Source organism: Rhamphochromis sp. 'chilingali' (genome assembly GCF_963969265.1).
Source record: "Rhamphochromis sp. 'chilingali' genome assembly, chromosome: 11".
In the NCBI taxonomy this organism is placed as follows: domain Eukaryota; kingdom Metazoa; phylum Chordata; class Actinopteri; order Cichliformes; family Cichlidae; genus Rhamphochromis; species Rhamphochromis sp. 'chilingali'.
In genome coordinates this window covers 20095045-20112738 of record NC_137938.1, presented here as the reverse complement: position 1 = coordinate 20112738, position 17694 = coordinate 20095045, and the positions used below count along the sequence as shown (strand labels likewise).

The window sequence follows — 17694 nt, the reverse complement described above, 5'->3', positions numbered from 1 at the left end:
GTCTTCAGAGTGAATGAGCTTCAAACCAGAGAGCTAGAATTGAGTATAAAAGTTAGACATGATCACCAACTATATCAGTGGGTAATCAAATTCCCTTTAGCAACTGTAGTTTTTAAACATACAGTTTTTAAACTCACAAAGGTGACTTAAGCTAAGCTTGTCGTGCATTTTTTCACTTGCCTTCTTTCATGCCTTTGTATATTATAGTAATAATTTATTTCAGCACTTAATTTGTAGGAAATATAAAAACAGTGAGTCATTTATATCACACTATAATGTATAATACAATTATTCATACTCTGAAAGTACAGAAAGATAAAATTAACTGAGAATTAAACTTTTTTGTGTGTGTAAAAAAAAAAGAAGAAATTAGTAAATGTCCATTAATATACTAAAAAGGGATGTTACACTATATTATCACTTCTTTCTTTAATATATGCTTATACATTAATTTTGTGCTTATTAGGACACGTTAAAAACTAGCGCTAAATTTCATGCTGGATTTGGTGCTGGTGTATGAAACAACAAAGAATAATATTCTTAGATTGTGTGTAGCAGGACAAACCCTTAAGTTCCTTGTCTGTGTCCTTTTAGGCCCGTCCCCGGCTCGCTGTCCTCACTACTGCACCTACGAAACAGACAGAGGCAGCCTCTGCCAGCCTCCATGCCTGGAACTCTGCCAGACCCGACCATGCCCGGCTCCTCTGCTGTGTTGATGCCTGTGAGTACCACAACAGATTACAGAGCATATTCACTTACAGCGGCGCTCACGCATGCAGAAGTAGACTCGTTTACTCCTGTGATGACAGTGCACTGTACATTCAGACTGAACATAAGCTGTGTTGGTGTTGCTGTGCAGTTTCGACTCTTCCTGCAGAAATGAATGGTTTTTTCCTGTGAGTTCAAAATGTAAATTTTCACTACAATTAAGCCAACTAAATTCAGAACAATCACATTGTGTAACAGGAAATGATAACAACATAGCAAAAGGCCCTCGTATCAGGATTGCAATGATACAACATATGTTCCGTTTGTAACATAAGACGGCTCAGTTTTATGGTGTGGAAAAATCCTTCCCATGTTTATTAAATTAAGGGCTAAGCGATTTTTGGGAAGATTGACGGTTCAGGAAAGGGGTGCACGTTTGGGTGATATTTTTACACAAAACACACTTACTGCAATTAAGATTGTGTGTCAGGTTCTAGACCCAAATCTCTGTGGACCAGGGGAAGGGGAGGGCAAGGAAAAGGTCCAGCCAGGGGTGGGGGTGAGAGGGCCCATGCCTCATGGAGAGCACCGCAAACTTCACCAAAACTTCAGCAGCTAAGAGGCCGCAACACCTTACACGCACACATGCATGTAGATGTTCAAGCAAACATATCTTCTTTCCTGTTTGCACCACACGGTGAACACGGGTCACCTTTCACCACATGTCATGTGAATTCTTCACATTCAGGTCTCAGCTATGACACATAACGACCAGACTAGAATCAATCAGAGACAGGTAGTGAGCGCATACACACAAAGACAGATGGTTAGAAATTTGTAGAGCTAACTAACCTATGTCCTTATTGAAACATCCTGCAACTAGACGACTTTGATGTTAGTCTGACAGATACTCACCAAACTGCTGTTAGAAACTCTCTCACACACACACACACACCCCAGTTGCCCAGCTTCCTGTGTTAAGTCCCTGCATGCTGGCTTCCTGTTTTGGGTCAGCTCCAGTTATCATCACACAGAGCTGTGCACAGGGCAGCCTGTCATGTGAAATCAGGCTCTCATGCGTTCTCATCTCATGCTCCATAACCTCAAAGGATAGGTCTCACACTTAAAATGCTTAAAGGTTTTTGGTGCATACCTGTGAGAAAGCAGTGATTGCATCTCTGAAAAATCACCACTCTTAGCATAAATAGTACAGCATGATTGATATGTGTTTAAATAAAGCCCTGTTTACACTTGCGTGATTGTTATTGTATTGTTGTAATCTTCAGATGGAGAGACAAATGTCCATGGGCTCCAATATGATGGGCATGCAAAGCCCCGCCCACAGCAGCTCCTGCTCCTCCACTCACATTCCCTCCATGCACTCAGAGGCCAAACTGGTGAGTATATGCAAGCATTCACATGCATACATACACTTTTATGCCTGCACACACACACAAACACACACACACACACAAGCTGAAAAGTGTTGCAACCTTCTTTTCCACTGGGCTCTGCCAGCAAGGCTGCACTCTTAGGCCTGTGTGGATTTCATCATTTGGTGTGTAATCAAAGCTGTGTCTGAACCTGCCAGTGCAGCACCGGAGACTCTGGCTGGAATAAAGGGCCCTTTATGTGGTTGTGGCTCGGCTGCCCACCAACTGCCTGATGTATATCTTAATGTACAGAACATGTTCTGTAGGTCCTGCAACTTGTTAGCACTAGTTTAACACAGCAGGGAAAAAAATCAAATGACCTCATCCTTTCACAAAGCATTTAGTTGTAGAAGTTGGAATAATATGTAGGCACAGGTTTTGAGAGTCAAAGAAGGACTGGCAGAAGAAAAAGCTCAAAAAGAAAAGATTCTTTGCACTGTTCTTGATTTTGAATGCCAGTACTGCTGCAACACTGGTTCATGACAGCGCACCTCTGATTAATGAAAAATAGCTAAAAAGTTACATTTAAGGTGACATGAATTGATTAATGCTGTAGCAACGTGACCAACTGCCAACCTTTGTTTTAAAAATAAATAACTGGAGTGTCATGACATGGATATCGAGAAAAAAGAAATTATAAACCATAATGAAAAGAGTTGGCTGCTCTTTGTGTTTGGAAAGGTTCATAGATAGCTGGGTTTACTGGAGAGAAACATCCTGGAGAGGCAAAGACACACACATAGACAGAGAGAGAGGGAGAGAGAGAGGGGTAGCAGAGGTCATTAGAAGAGTTATTGGTCTGATAGAGGAGAGCGGGAGCAGTCCCAGGGCATTTAATTCTCCCTCTTCCTCCCGTTCTCTCAAGATTGATCGCCTTTGTAGTCTTTTGAATCTCTTCAACTGTTCCTATGGTAACACACTAGGGTAACACAATATTAGTGTATTAGGCTTATCTCTCCCCTGGCCATCATCCAGACATGTCTTACTCTTTTTTTTTCTCCTCCTATCTGTGTAATTGAATTGTAAATGCTCTGTTAGGCCTCCTATAAACATATGCAGTCACTAAATGGCTGCAGGCCCCCTAACCATGCAACTTTCTGGTTAGTTGGCCATTCGGGCACGAGGCACAGCAACCCAATGTGTATCAATTGAGATTCTGCTCCCTGATGTCTGAACACAACTGATGGAATTTTGTGATTGTGGACAGAAAGTGAGAGACTAATTGTGTTATCCGGGTGCGATCTCCAGCGTGGGTTTCATAAGCATAGACGGGGTCTCTAATGTCTCCAATATCCTCGCCCGGGCCTGGTCGATAAATACGGCCTCGCTATCGGATAACTGGGCCATGATCAGGCCCATGTGTCCCCTGCGACGATCTCAATCCGGCTCTAATCGCATTACCCTGACCATGTTGACTTTCCGCCAATGGGAAATCTTCGCACTGTAACCCCACACCTCGGAGGAACGGATCTGGATGCACTCTTTGTGCTCAACGTTTACATTGTGAGAGCAGAAGAGGGGATTGAGTGGGACTTTGATAGACATGAAGGAAACGGACAGACAGGCAGAATAGGCAATAGAATTAAAAGGCGAGAAGCAATATTGATATACTGCAAGATCAAACAATGAATAAGAAGGGAGAAAATAGAAGACTTCTTAGGGAAAAGTAGAACCAGTTTCCTTTGTCTTTTCATGTTTGTGCATGCATGTATGGCCATATGGGTGAGCTTGCTGCTGTTTGATATTTTGTGGTAACTGGAGGCATCGGTAGCAGGATTATCCCTCCCCTGTCAGAGAAAGCATGCCCTGAGCCTGGGCTAATGAAGGCTAATTGATTTTGTGGTGGGCCAGAGCAGTAGGGAGGCCTGTCTCTGGTGTAAATAGTTAATGAGCCAAAGGACTGCTGTGGCCCCTTGGGGACTCATATCTTGCTCTAAGCTCTCTGTTTGTGCTCTCTGGGCTAAAGACTGTATCTGCATCAGTGCCCATCTTTGTTCTTCTGATTTTCTACTTAAGTGCCATCATTTAAGTGGTATAGCAAAGCTTGATGGTGGAATAATTGATATGTTTTTTTTTCTTAATGCTTTTAGTTTGTTGCCTGGGAGGGTTGCTGGGATTGGAATGTTTTATTAGTTTTAGCTCAAGTGTTTTTTTCCCCCTTCTTGTTGTGAGGGACTGGGTGCTCTTGGTGCCGGGTGTGGTTGAATTCTGCTCTGTTGTGGTCTGGGGAATTGAATAGTGAGTGTTGTGTGCTGGAGCTTGTGGGATAGTTGACCCTCGCAGCGTGGAGGAAACGCAGTACAGAGGAGGCCAAGTTCCACAGCATGCTGGCCAAAGCATTACATCACCACTCCTTACGAGCGCACGCACACACACATATATGCACCGCGTGTGGACCAGCACTGTGTCATCTTGCTTGTACAAATAGCTGCAAAATCATGCACACACGTGCACCCACACATGCATGTACAGGCAGCCAAGACTACTTGAAAAACGACTGACAGATGAGATGCACACACAGAATACATGCATGCCTATAAAGGAAAACTGTAAAACATTTCTGAATACTTGTACTGTTTTCTACTCCCCACACCTACACCCCCAACCCACCCCAACCCTCACACACCACAGACCCCCTATGCTTAAATTTTGATATTTTTGTTCATGCAATGAAAGGTAATTGCTATCATTTTTCATCTGTAACAAGAAAAACCCAAACAAGCCCTTATCAAATTTCCCCTAAAAACAAACTCGAGTCTATGAATGCCCGCTGTGGCGCATGGCTCATGTCAGTGGCACTGTTTTCAGCATGGTGCACTTTGGCATTGTTTTATTGTGTCTTTTAACTGAGTCCCATGCTTTCCACACATCCTGACTGCTTGCTAATTTCAGAAAGAGGGGCCTTGAAAGGGCTTTGTGCTGGTGTATGAAAATGTTTTATTTATTATCTCCCAATTATCTATTGTTTATATTGTTACTAAGGACAATAAATTTGTCACTAAGCATCGGGCTAGGTGCTGAGATTTTTATGTGGTAAACAATACTATATGTTCTTTCACTGCAGCCTGCTTGGCTGTGGAGCTGGCACTAGATTGGTGGATGACATAATTCCTGGCATGCTCTAAATATGCTCCTTTTTACTTGAAGGGGGGGAGGGGGGGCAAGCAGTGCTTCTCTTAAAGGAACATTTCATAGCACACAGGAGGGCCAATAATCAAAGTATTCCACGTGCACTGATGTTGAGTTTTCATTTCACTTGCACAAACCTTGCTGTTAGTTCTTCAGGGTAACTCTTTCGTACATGTTCACTGTTTAGCGAAACGCTTGATCTTTAATCCTGATAATCCAAATACTAGTTGCAATTCAGTAACTGCACTGCACTGCACCTATTTTGCTCACAAATTCCAAAAAAGTGAGGCAGCTGCAGATGTTACAGTTTTCATCTCTGCCATGTCATGATTGATGAAATGATTACCTTAGTATAAAATCATTTGTAAGCAGTTAAACCATTAGCATAAACTGTAACCCTGTTATGTGTTCCATTCATTTTCTTTCACCATAGTAGGGGAGCACCTCTGGCAAATTCTCTTGTTGTGAGGAGGAGCAGTACACACAATGAGAGTCTAACTACAGGTTTTGTAAGCAACATCTGTATGAATGGTGGCATTGTCGGGGTATGATGTCACTGAGCAGAGACGCTGAGCTAAGAGCACAGCTGAATCTGCAGACTGCTTGCGTTAACTCTAGCTTGTATGTACATTGTGTGTGTTTGTATGCATGGTCATGATTGTGTGTGTAAATGCCTCTTTTTTCACTGCACTTGGCACCCCGTCTGGTACTCATTGTCCTTGGAGCCAAAACACATCTGTGGACAAAGTGGGCTAAAACAAACCATGAAGTCAGAGTTTGCATATGGTTTGTGATACAGATCAGTTATATGCATATGTGTGGTTAGTTAAGTAAACGTGGAAGATGTGCAGTCAACTAGTGACAGGGTACAAAGGACACATAGAGAGAAGGTTAAATATTTTGGATGCAGCAGAAGTTTATATGACTAGTGGTGGTGGTGGTGGTGGGGGGTTCTACAGAGATGAGTCCTTTTAGCAGCGTAGAGTGTGACGCAAGAGCTGCTGGATCAGTGCAACTGCCACATAAACCAGAAAGGAACTTCTGCTTCAGTGCGACTAAAATTGTACTTGTGAGATAGATAGATGAATTATCAAAAACCTCACGACACCACAATTTATCACCTTTTTCAACTATAAAATATGCCTGCCAACATCTGTTTACAGAAAATCCAGAAGAAAACATGTTAGATAAAAGTTATAAATTGATTTCCATTCCACTGAATAAACCCAGCCAGAATTTTGGTTCCCAGGATTCTCTGTTGGATGTACTTTCAGCTGAGCCGATTTAACAAAAGTTTGCTCGGCCAACATTATCTCAGATTGGTGGTGAATTAGATGAGCCCTCTTGTTAACAGTATTTTGATAGTGTTTTAATGTCCCTGTAAAATCGCCATGGAAAATATTGGGATACTACGCTATGAGTGAGAACTCAACAAAACAACTCTATGTTTATATATATGTGTGTGCGTGCATGTGATTGTGTTATTGTAAGATTATATTTAGAAAACTCATATTCACATTTGAATAGTGAGTGAGCGTGGCAGGAGGAATGAGTAATGTGTTAGTTGATGAGATTTCCTTCCCATTCTGTACCATCGGTTAGTTAGAAAACGATTTAAAGGACAAGTTCATGAAATTTACGTTTCATGTCTATTAGTTTATCGGTCTTTTAAGGACTTTACACAGTGGTGTCTGTGAGTGTATTAATTTTATTTATTTTTTTATTAAATAGCACTTTTTAAAATCAGAGAGCTTGACTATAAGAATAGAGACAAATTACAGCAGAAGCACGTGCACAGTTACAACAAAACAAAACTTTGAAATAAAAGATTTTACCTGATAATTCAAGCACAAATCCACTTTGTAAATACGAAGGGTCTTGAGCTTTGATATAGAACACAACCCCCAAAATTTGCTGACCTGATTCTTAGGGAACAGATCCACAGTTTGGGATCCTTTCTGTTTTCAAGGTACAGCCGTACTGACGCATATTCATCTTACAACGTGCATGCATCCATACTTTTACCACTTTATAACCATTAACAGATACTTTTGGAAATGCAGCTGATCAAGTTTTAGGTTAAAAACTCTCATTACAAAACAGTGACAGAGAGTTTGTTTTCTGATTGTCATTAAAATGGAAAAAACCCCACATTATAGTTCTGCTCATATACCTTTGCGTCGGTACACATTTGTCATCACCATAGTTTTCTCTGATGATGGATAGCGCTCAAAGCATCACTTGCTTTGAGACAACAGCTGATCTATGATTTCTGCTGCCATGGCTGTTTTATACTAATGTGTTATATTTCACTTCACTTCCACTTCATTGTGGGGCCAATCAAAATAAATGCATTAAAAAAATAAAAATCTATTTTTATACTTTTTTCATTTCTGTTTGTCTGTTTTTGTGTTGTTGTGTTTTCTAGAAATAGCTGACCTTTTGCTTCATTTTTACCCCAGCGCTCATGTGACCAGTGTATGTGAATGGTGATATATGTGTAACTGTAAATGGAAAGTATTGTTGAAAATGTGCTAAAGTGCTTGCCTGGGCAAAGGATTGGTGTGAAAGCTTGTGCAAGGTACTACTAGTATGATTGAGGGGCTGTAGGGGGCCTAGCAGGAGTAAAACATGTTCCTGGCTCATAATACACTCTGAAGCAAGATCAGCAAGCTTTATGGAAGAGGAGGAAACTTCTGAGTAGTTTTGTGTGTGTGTGTGATTGTGCGCTTCTATGTTGGGTTGAGTTTTCGTGACAAGAGTGGCGTTGGTGGCACAGAGTGTCGCATCTGTTTGTCTTTGGATGACTGCTTGTTTTTTTTAGGTGTGCTGATGGGTGGTGTATGTGAAGGCCATTTGGTTATGGTTCAGGGCCTATGAATGGGAAGGGACACAAGCAGAGCCAAGCTTGGGTAAACCAGCTGCCATCAACACTGCGTGATCCAGACCGGACTGGTCCAGCCACCATTAGCACTCCTGGAGCCTGAGCAAAAAAAACAAGACACTCACACCAAAATAACTTTAACAATGCTGAGGAGGTGATCTGAATCAGACAAGTTCGTGCTTCATGTTTTCAACAATTACTTCTTGGAAATTTTGGCATGTCGAAACACAAGTGGCTTCTCACACCTGTGGGTGTATTGACAGTGCGGGTAAAGAGGGGCTATTTATTATCAGAGAACAAGAACCAAAACTCAAACCATTAATAAAAAAAAAGCTATTGTGAAAGATTTGTAACGGCCAAAATACACTAACATTAGAGATCTGATATTTTAAACATCTTTCAAACTACATTTGATTCCACTTACGTTTATCGACACAATGACTCGTGATGCCTCTTTTAATCCCACAACTTAAGAGTATGTAAGTGTTTAGCATTGTATTCATGCTCTGTCTGTCTCTCTCACTCAGGGGCATTGTCTGTATTCAAGATTGTGACAGTGGGTGTAGTGATAACCATGTAGGCTGCACTCGAGCAGGGCTTTACAAGAGAGGGAACAGTGGGGATATGCAGACTGGAGTCAGAGGCCCATCCATTAACTTGACAGGCTGCAGAAGCTGCCAAGAGTATGAGCGCATGCTTTGGAGCACACTTCTCAGTGGGCGTGTGTCTTGCTGCACCCATACTGCCACGGTTCCTCCGAGCACCACCGGAACGTCTGGCCCTGGCTGAACAGTCAGTCTATGTCCATCTCCATGTCTGTGTCTGGAACCACAGGGAAGCTCTGATCAGCTTGGCCCAGAACCTGAGAGAGGAGAGAGGGGGCGATATTACAGCCCAGCACTCCCATCAGACTGTCTGCCTCACTGTTCCCTGAGGAAATCAGTTTAACAGTCCCCAGCTCTTGGCAAGCAGAGGGAGAGGGGGTGGAGGAAAAGGCAAGAGGTGTGTGTGTGTGTGTGTGTGTGTGTGTGTGTGTGTGTGTGTGTGTGTGTGTGTGTGTGTGTGTGAGAGAGAGAGAGAGAGAGAGAGAGAGAGAGAGAGAGAGAAACAGAAAGAGGAGAGAGAGGGGGGGGTGGTAGATGTTACTGCCTCTCTGGGTGAGAGGGAAATCTAATAAAATTGAACTAATGGGGGTATGGGCTTTTTAGGGGACAGAGAGTGGGTTTGTAGACAGGCACTGGTGGGTAGTGCTGGCGGTGGAGATGAGAAGGATGGAACAGGATCCGTGGAGTGCTTGGCGAAGCAGCAGAGCCAAACTCCTGCTTTCAGCTGCAGATGGTGAACCCGGGTCGGGTTTAGAGTGCAAGGTAGGGGGGCCGAGGCATATATAAAATACTCCCGGAAAGTTACAGCTTTGATATATTATGCAATTAGAAATGCTGTGTGCTTACTCACGATCACTGTGCTTGCCTGATGTTAACAAAGAAGCTGACAGTGAGAGACAGAAGCTTTAATGTTTCTCTGCGGACCCTTAAATGTGAAGCGAAAGAGCACCATTTGAATCTTTGATCTTTTTGCAGTTGAACTGTGACTCCACAGACTGATCAAATCTTTCAAACCTACTGTGAGGCGCCAGAGGGCCACAGGTCCCCTGATAGTACAATGCTCCACTTTTAAGGGGAATAAAAGTGCTCACCCTGACCTTGCTAGGTTTGATTTACCCATCCTTAGGCAGGCGTGGTCTCTTCCCTTTGTACCTGCTTCATGATCATGGTTTCTCCTCCCAGGGTTAATAGACATGAAGTCATCTGGTGAGCAGAAACCTGAGTGTGTTCTCAGGATGTGCCCAGAGCACTCACAGGGACATCACTCAAAGCCCCTGTGTCAGAGAGGACACAGCCATTAATAAATATCATTAATGGATGATCACCTGGTATCCCTGAAACCACATAAATGAGAGAGGCCTAAAAAAAGGAGAGGGAGTGGAGAGGTCAGGGGGCAAAGGTCTGAGAGGAGATAGCTCCCCTCTGGGCAAAAGATGGCTGAATCAGGGATGGTGGAAAATCAATAGCACTGCTACTTTCAGTATACTGTCAGAATGCGTGTATTTATGCTGCTACTATATAAAAATTATTGTGAAGGAAGCTGACCACTTTCTAATGGTGTCACGGAGACTTCATTTTCCTGTTGCAACTTGGCAGCAGGGCAGACGGTGGTAGAACAGGATGCATACCGTCCCATCTTTGAGCGCTCTGCACAGCCACAAGCTAACACCTGCACTGATTTAATGACTGTTTTCTGTGGCAGCCATGTTGCTGCAGGAGAAATGTATATGTTTGTGTGTGTGTCATTAGAGTAAAATGCACATGGTGGTTAAGTTCTTGTGCTTAGCACAGTCTGGGGAAATACAACCATGTGTTAAAGAGTCATTAAGGGGCTGATGAAGGTGTTTGAGAATCACAGCCTGCTCATCATCACTCTGCTAACGTCCCTTAGTTGCGTCACTGTGGTTCTGGATACAAAGACTTAAGTTTTGGCTGAGCTGGGTTTAACTGAGCTGTGTCTCGACTTCAGATGCAGGAGAGGTAGACACTTGTACAGAGCTAGCTTCAGGAATAGGGTTATATCACGGTAAGGGTTTTCTCTTTTAACTGTGTCCTTTTCTTTAAACCTATCAGTTTAAGGTGGTGCATTTATATATTCATACTGCCTATTTAAAGAGCTGGATTTTCCATTATTCATCATGTAAGTGGGAAGGTCCTGCCAGCTAATCCAGTCAAAGAGAGTGGTTTAATTTCTATGCGTGTACTAAAAATTTAAGTTGTATGTTGTCAAGATGTTTCTGTAGTTCTTTGATTGATTTTGTTATGTGTAATAGCTATGCTGTCTCTGTTGAACTGTATTATATTAACTTGTGTTGCATTACATTCAGTTACTTTTGTACTTTGTTGTGTATATAACCATCGCCACTAAGGCTTGTGCATCGGCCCCTTGGCTCTTTGACCTGCAGTCCCTCTGTACTTTGACACTCGCAGGCCGCTTTGAATGCAGGCTAATTGAATTAATATACAGATAGTGCCAGCTGGACAGCTCGCTGAGACGCTGACAAATGACTAAATGCTGTTTCAGGCTAATGGTGTGTGGGGAAGAGACACTGGAATCATCTAATCTCTTCCCACCTCTAGTCTTTGTCTCTCTTAATACTCCCCTTCACCATTTATGCTCTCTGTCTTCCACCTGGCGTCCTCCCTTTCTAGAAGGGAGTTTCAGTGACACCAAAAGAGCATCTTACCGGCCATCAGCTTACTAAACGTCTTATAGAGACTACAAAGGTAGACATGCTGCCAGCAAACTCCTCTGGCTTTTATTCATTTAGGTGATTCCCTGCTTGAGTGGCAGGAGCTTGCCAGACCTTGATTGGTTTTCTCTTGCACAAAAGGCGTGGGTCTCACCTCTCTGGTTCATACTGATCGACTGCAGGCTGCAGGGAAGGTGCTCAGTGAGAGCTGTCAAACTCAGAATTCATCCTGTGATGTACAGAAGATGTCCTTGTCAACACTGGTGACTATGATTGATCTGTAAGCACTTTAAATCCCTTTTCTGTTTCAGCTGCATGTCAATTAGCTGTCGTGTTTTAAGATGTTATTTCCAGATAGCTACCCTTTGCAGATTGTAACTATTTGTAGTGTTTGTAGTTTATATTGCCAGTGTGTGAATGGGTGAATGACTGAATGTAGTGTAAAGTGCTTTGGGGTCCTATGGACTAGAAAAGCGCTATACAAATGCAGGCCATTTACCATTTTACCATTTATAGTGTGTTAAAGAAAGTCAGAGACTTCTCAGTGCATCAGTAAGACTCAGTGTGACTATGATGCCGCTGACAGCTGCAGGCTTGAAGACACTCGCTGTGTGTAGACTGTGGTATTTTAACCCATGTCTCTCTGGTCACAAAAAGGAAGGGTTGTGGCCCCTGAGAACAATTCTTAGAGGTTTTGGTGAAGGCCGTTAGTGGGGTTAGGGTGTGATTATATTGGTTTACGATGTGTTATCTATGACATTAGAAGTGTAGAAGTTTAAAATAACATTCATAGTGAGGTACAACAGATAAAATCTCGCGCTTCCAGAAAAGTACCTGCTTCAAAGTGTCAGGCATACCTTTCTATGACAAACAGAAACTATAGTCAACTAAAACTGGCTCGACAAGGTCATAAATTCACTGTGCCGGTTTCATGTGCAATTCTCTGCATCCCACACTGTCCGTAGAAAAGACAACTAACTCCAAACGCGCACACACACACACACACACACACACACACACACACACACACACACACACACACACACACACACACACACACACACACACACACACACACACATATAATGTGTAAATATGGTAAAACACAGTCACTTTTTTTGTTCCCAATCTTCTAAAATGATTTATTGGACTGTGCTGCCTTACTACTTGTAAAAAGCTTTCCACTCATAGACAGTGTGAGCGGGAAGTGAAGGGATGGTGTTGTGCTCTGCTTATGTCCTAGCATTGTGATCCAGACCAGCTGGATGCCATTCCCTATGGGAATCATGAATGTGAAGGTTGTTAAAAGATATGGAGCCTTGGACTTACTGACAGCAGCTGGGAGAAGGGGGAAGGGAGCAGAGAGGAAAAAGAGAATACTGGGAAAGGGAAAAGAAAACGTGGAATTCACAACAGTAGCCTTAGACACAATGTCTTTCTTTTCATTTTTGCTGCTAACTTTTTACTAAACATGTCTCAGGAGATCAACTGTAAAAGGAATAATTAATTTCCATGTATTTTAGTGTTAGTGTTTTAGTGTAAAAAGGTTCTTCATTAAATAAGGTTTTGCAACCTGTTAAAAGCTATTAAACTGTAAATATGTCATGCATTTTTTATTTATGTCTAGGTTTGTGCTGGGTTTTTGCGCTTGCGGTCGTCTTTATGCGGTGCCCAGAAAAACACACTCTAGTGGAGAGGTGTATTTGGTAAACATGAGGAACACAAGTGCACTTTTAGTGTGCTTCTCTCTGGTTCTCATCTCAGACTGCTCAGAGACACCGTCTCAGTCAGTGCTAAGTAGACCACACAGTTAAAGCAACAAACCTGTTGCTGGGTCAACAGTAAGGGAGCGTTCTGAGGTCTCACACCTTACCGGCGATCTCATCTCACCAGCAGAAATGCACAAACAAACACACGTGCTCCATAAGAGAGAGAGAGAGGGGCTGTTGTGAATATGAAGAGCAGGGACCGGTGGGATGCAGTCATGAAAGGTAAAGAGCAAGAATGACAGGACTGAAGGAGAGATGAAGGACAGCCTAAGTGGCTTTGACTTGTCCTGCTGACATGTGGATTTATGAAGCCATTTGTCACGTCGTAGTCTGCGCTTAATCATCACACTGATGGAGGCGAATATGTACAAACATAATGACGAAATACTCCCAGAGATTTATATTAAATGTTGTCTTTGGTGTCCACTTTGTCTCCTTTAGAGGCTAAAGGCTGCACTTTCACACCACCCCGGTGCCATCGCAAACGGCAACATGAACTCCATGGGCCACATGATGGAGATGATGTCATCACGGCAGGACCAAGGCGCTCACCATCACATGCACTCGCACTCGCACCCGCACCAGCACCTGCAAGCCCCTCCGCACGCATACCAGCACCACGGACACCACCACCACAACCAGGGCCACGCTCAGGGTGGACACCATCACCCGCAGGGACACAATCCCCATCACAACTCCCACAACCCCCATCTTCATCCTGGGCACCCACATCAGACATCACCGCACCCTCCGATGCACTCTGCTTCACAGGTAAGCAAATCGTCTCCCCGAGAGAGCTGAGAAGCTTTTAGGCAGCCCAAAGGCAAAGCCACAAGTTCAATAACACATTAACTACACTGCATATTAAAATCACTCACACAGCTAGAAGTCAGCGTGTATGCAGCATGACTAAAACAAGCCAGTCCTTTGGAAGGCTTTTGAGTAGTTTTGAAGTCAGCTATTAGTGGTTTAGTATAGAAGCATGGCTAAAATGATGCTTAGAATTCACAGCGAGTGAGTGGATGAACGCATTTTCCCTTGCTGCATCCTTAATAGCGAGTTTCCTGGCACCCGGCGCAAAAGTATTTTTTCCTTTTTGTTTGGTCAGCTACAGGTCAGTGTTGGATGCCTGCCATGGAGAGAAGGGGTCACGAAGAGTTCAGAAACGGTTACAAAAGGATGTTCAGGACTGTCTTTTGAAAACTTTGCTCCACTGCACCAACCACTTGCAATTATGTAGTCACGGCATGCTTCAAGCGCAGAAGAAGTTTTACAAACCAGAGGAACAGATAGCCTTGGCTTATAGTTCTGGGACGTCTTATCTGTGAATATACCTGTTTCAGTATTAACTGACAGTATTGCTCACGGCATTAAAAAAAGAGGCATTTTGTCCTTGCGTTCTTTGAAGCCTTTTTGCAGCACAGAGTGCCACATCATGAAGTGCATTTCACTATATGTTTTAAATGTACCATTAAAGCTTTAAAACAACATTGTCTGTGTGTGCAGCCGCCATTAAAGTGGCGTGCATTTTCCATGCTTCTCATAAAAATGTAATGTTTTGAAGACTGAAAACACTTGACCTAGCCAAGTATATGTCAAGATTTGTCAGTGCATAGAAATGGGCCTTTTGACTGCGTCTGGTGGTGTTAGTCTGAGTGGAAGTGGGCGTTGGAAAACTGCCTCCTGACACCTCTTTAACAAGGTGGGCAAGCTAGTGAATCAGCCCAGTCAGTTAGTCAGTCATTCACTCCTGACACCCACAGCCCAGCTTCTTAAGGCACGCGGTACAAGCAGATGTTGTTTTTGGGGAAGTTGCCAGACATAAAATACCTGCAGGAAGTAATGTATATATTGTTGTTTAGAGGCAGGAGGCTCTGAGGCAGCATAGTGGCTGCAGCAGACAGCTGACTGGCTGCTTTCCAGCTGTGTCAGGATGCTTACATATGTGGTCGGATCGTGGCAGGCAGGCGCTGCCCCATCGGGGACGTCAGTAATGTTAATGCCATTTTCCCGTGATTCAGATGTCACCTGCAACCCAGCAGATGCAGCCCACGCAGACGTTGCAGTCTCCGCCACCCAGTGGTGGACGGCGCAGACGAGTAGTGGACGAGGACCCGGATGAACGTCGGCGAAAGTTTCTGGAGCGAAACAGAGCGGCTGCAACAAGATGCAGACAGAAGCGAAAAGTTTGGGTGATGTCATTAGAGAAGAAGGCAGAGGAGCTCACACAGACCAACATGCAGCTTCAGGTAAAAACCAAAAAAATCAAAAAACACCTTTAGAGCCTCTAAATCTATGTACAGTAACAACTGCAACTCAGGGCCATCACCATGGATTTTGATTTGTTTATATTGGGTAATATGACCTGGGTATTTTACTGTTTGTTTTTAGGTAGTTAAGGATGGAGAGTTGCCAAGAAATGTTGATTCGCTGAAATCTGAAAATATTTTTCTTTTTCTCAGAATGAAGTCACAATGCTAAAGAACGAGGTGACACAGCTCAAGCAGCTTCTCCTCACACACAAGGACTGTCCCATCACCACTATGCAGAAAGAGTCCCAAGGTTACCTCAGTGAGTAGCTTAAACATAAACACACTCACACACCTTTAACTGTGTGCCTTAGCTCTGCGGTGGAAAGGAATAAACCCTACAGACACAAGTCTGATGGACACACAGTAACTGGCAAGGCTTTTCGTTCCAGTGTGCTGGTATCCAGCTCCCACGCTCGCTGCAGGACTCTTCCTTTGACATATGGGTGTTGCACACTCTGGTAGCTGGCTGTCTGAATCCCTTTTGAGACTTATTTTTTCCATCTCACAGCAGCTCTGTGCACAGAAGCAGCCGTGCCTCAACGTGAGAAAGACATCACAGTCTGCACGTTGACATCACAGCCCTAATGGATGCCTGGGATCTCACTGATTTTTGGACTGTGCTTCAGCTCAGCCGTACATGACATCAGAGCCCCACCCTTTGATACGGATTCGAGTGACATTTCCATGTAATTAGGATAAGTCACCTCCCTGTGCAGCTTTAGGAAAATAAGGCTCACGTCCCCCCTTGGCTGAATGGCTCTTTTGTACAAGAGAAAGCCAACTCCCAGCCTGGGCTGGAATGACTTTCATCGATGAGTCTAACTGGTGTAAAGATGTCACCTACAATGTGTCCAAAATCCATCAGGCGTATTTACGGAGTGGAATGATTCACGTTTCCATTTTTGTGTTATCCATTATCGTCTATTTTGAGATGGAGGATGAGACATTTGGTGTAACCTTAGGTTGTCACATGTTTGAAATAAATGCTCTTCTGCTAATAAAGATTTTTTTTGTAATATAATGAGAGATCCTGTGTTTATTTTGCTAGATTTTACCATTATGCATACTTTATGTATCCCTGTGTGCAGCTCCTCGGTTCTATCTTTTGTACTTGCACTCACACATGCGTGCTTTACGCATCACTTCTATCTTCAGTGATGTCTCTGCTTTCTCCTCAGGTCCAGAGAGCAGTCCTGCAGGCAGTCCAGCTCCAGTGTGCTCCCAGCAGCAGGTCATCCAGCACAACACCATCACCACCTCCACTACGACTGTAGGGGGCAGCAGTGTGCACGGGCAGACCAACCACTGCACAGACATTAACCCCATCCACTAGGGACAAAGGAGACCGTAACCTCGGCTGCAGCCACGAATCCCCCCCCCCCCCCCCCCCCCCCCCCCCCACCACCACCACCCATGCTTTTTGAGGGTCGCCAGCTGCACGTGCTGCTCCTCATTCTCCATCAAGAAAAACCTCAAAGGCCTGTGAGGCTGTTCTTTATACAGTAGCTACAGTATCTATTTTTATAGACCAATCCTATTAACGCATAAAACTTTTATGTTTTTTGGCGCGTTTTTTTAATTCTGCTTTTTTTGTGCTTAGTGGAAAGACATTTTTGTTAATCTCATGCACCATTTCAGTGACTTTTTCTGTTTTGTAATGGTACAAAATTGATCACGATGCTCATGAAACCAGAGGACAGAGACGCGTGCCTCAGACTGTCATCTCTTAAAAAACAAAAATACAGGTCTTACATCTCTATGTGCCCAGTGGACTGAATAAAGAGTGACCGTAAGCTGCGTAAGCTTGCAGCAATGTGGAAGACACTGAAAAATCTGAAAAACTGAGGGGGACGTCGCTGCGTTTTATTTGTTGTTTAAAGTCAGACTTTGAACACGGATGTCTTGAAGACAGGAATATGCAAGCAGGTGAAATGACCCTTTTTCTTTTTTTCCAAGAAACATATATGACTGTTAACAATCTTCCCTGTCGGCAGTATTCTTTAAAAACAAGCAAACAAACAAAAAAAGCTTTATAATATACGGCGTGACAGTGAAAATACCATATGGTCAGACGGAAGCAATACATCACAGTGTTGATCATCTTTTTTCTACTGTACGCCCACATTAATGATCAGAATGGCCAAGGACATTTGATGCTGTT

The 17694-nt window shown here is 43.4% G+C and overlaps 1 protein-coding gene across 7 annotated transcripts in view; it reads left to right on the top strand.

Moving 5' to 3' along the window:
- The window catches only part of creb5b (cAMP responsive element binding protein 5b), a 39366-nt gene extending 22453 nt beyond the window's left edge, over positions 1-16913 (top strand). For 4 of the 7 annotated variants that reach the window (XM_080897163.1, XM_080897162.1, XM_080897161.1 and 1 more), the window contains exons 6-11: positions 595-721; positions 1995-2105; positions 13663-13992; positions 15243-15470; positions 15684-15792; positions 16712-16913. In XM_080897163.1, coding sequence (XP_080753289.1) covers positions 595-721; positions 1995-2105; positions 13663-13992; positions 15243-15470; positions 15684-15792; positions 16712-16866 — 1060 coding nt within the window. In that variant the 3' untranslated portion in view covers positions 16867-16913. The other 3 variants (XM_080897158.1, XM_080897159.1, XM_080897160.1) reach the window with 3 other exon arrangements.
- Positions 16914-17694: the final 781 nt, after the last annotated feature.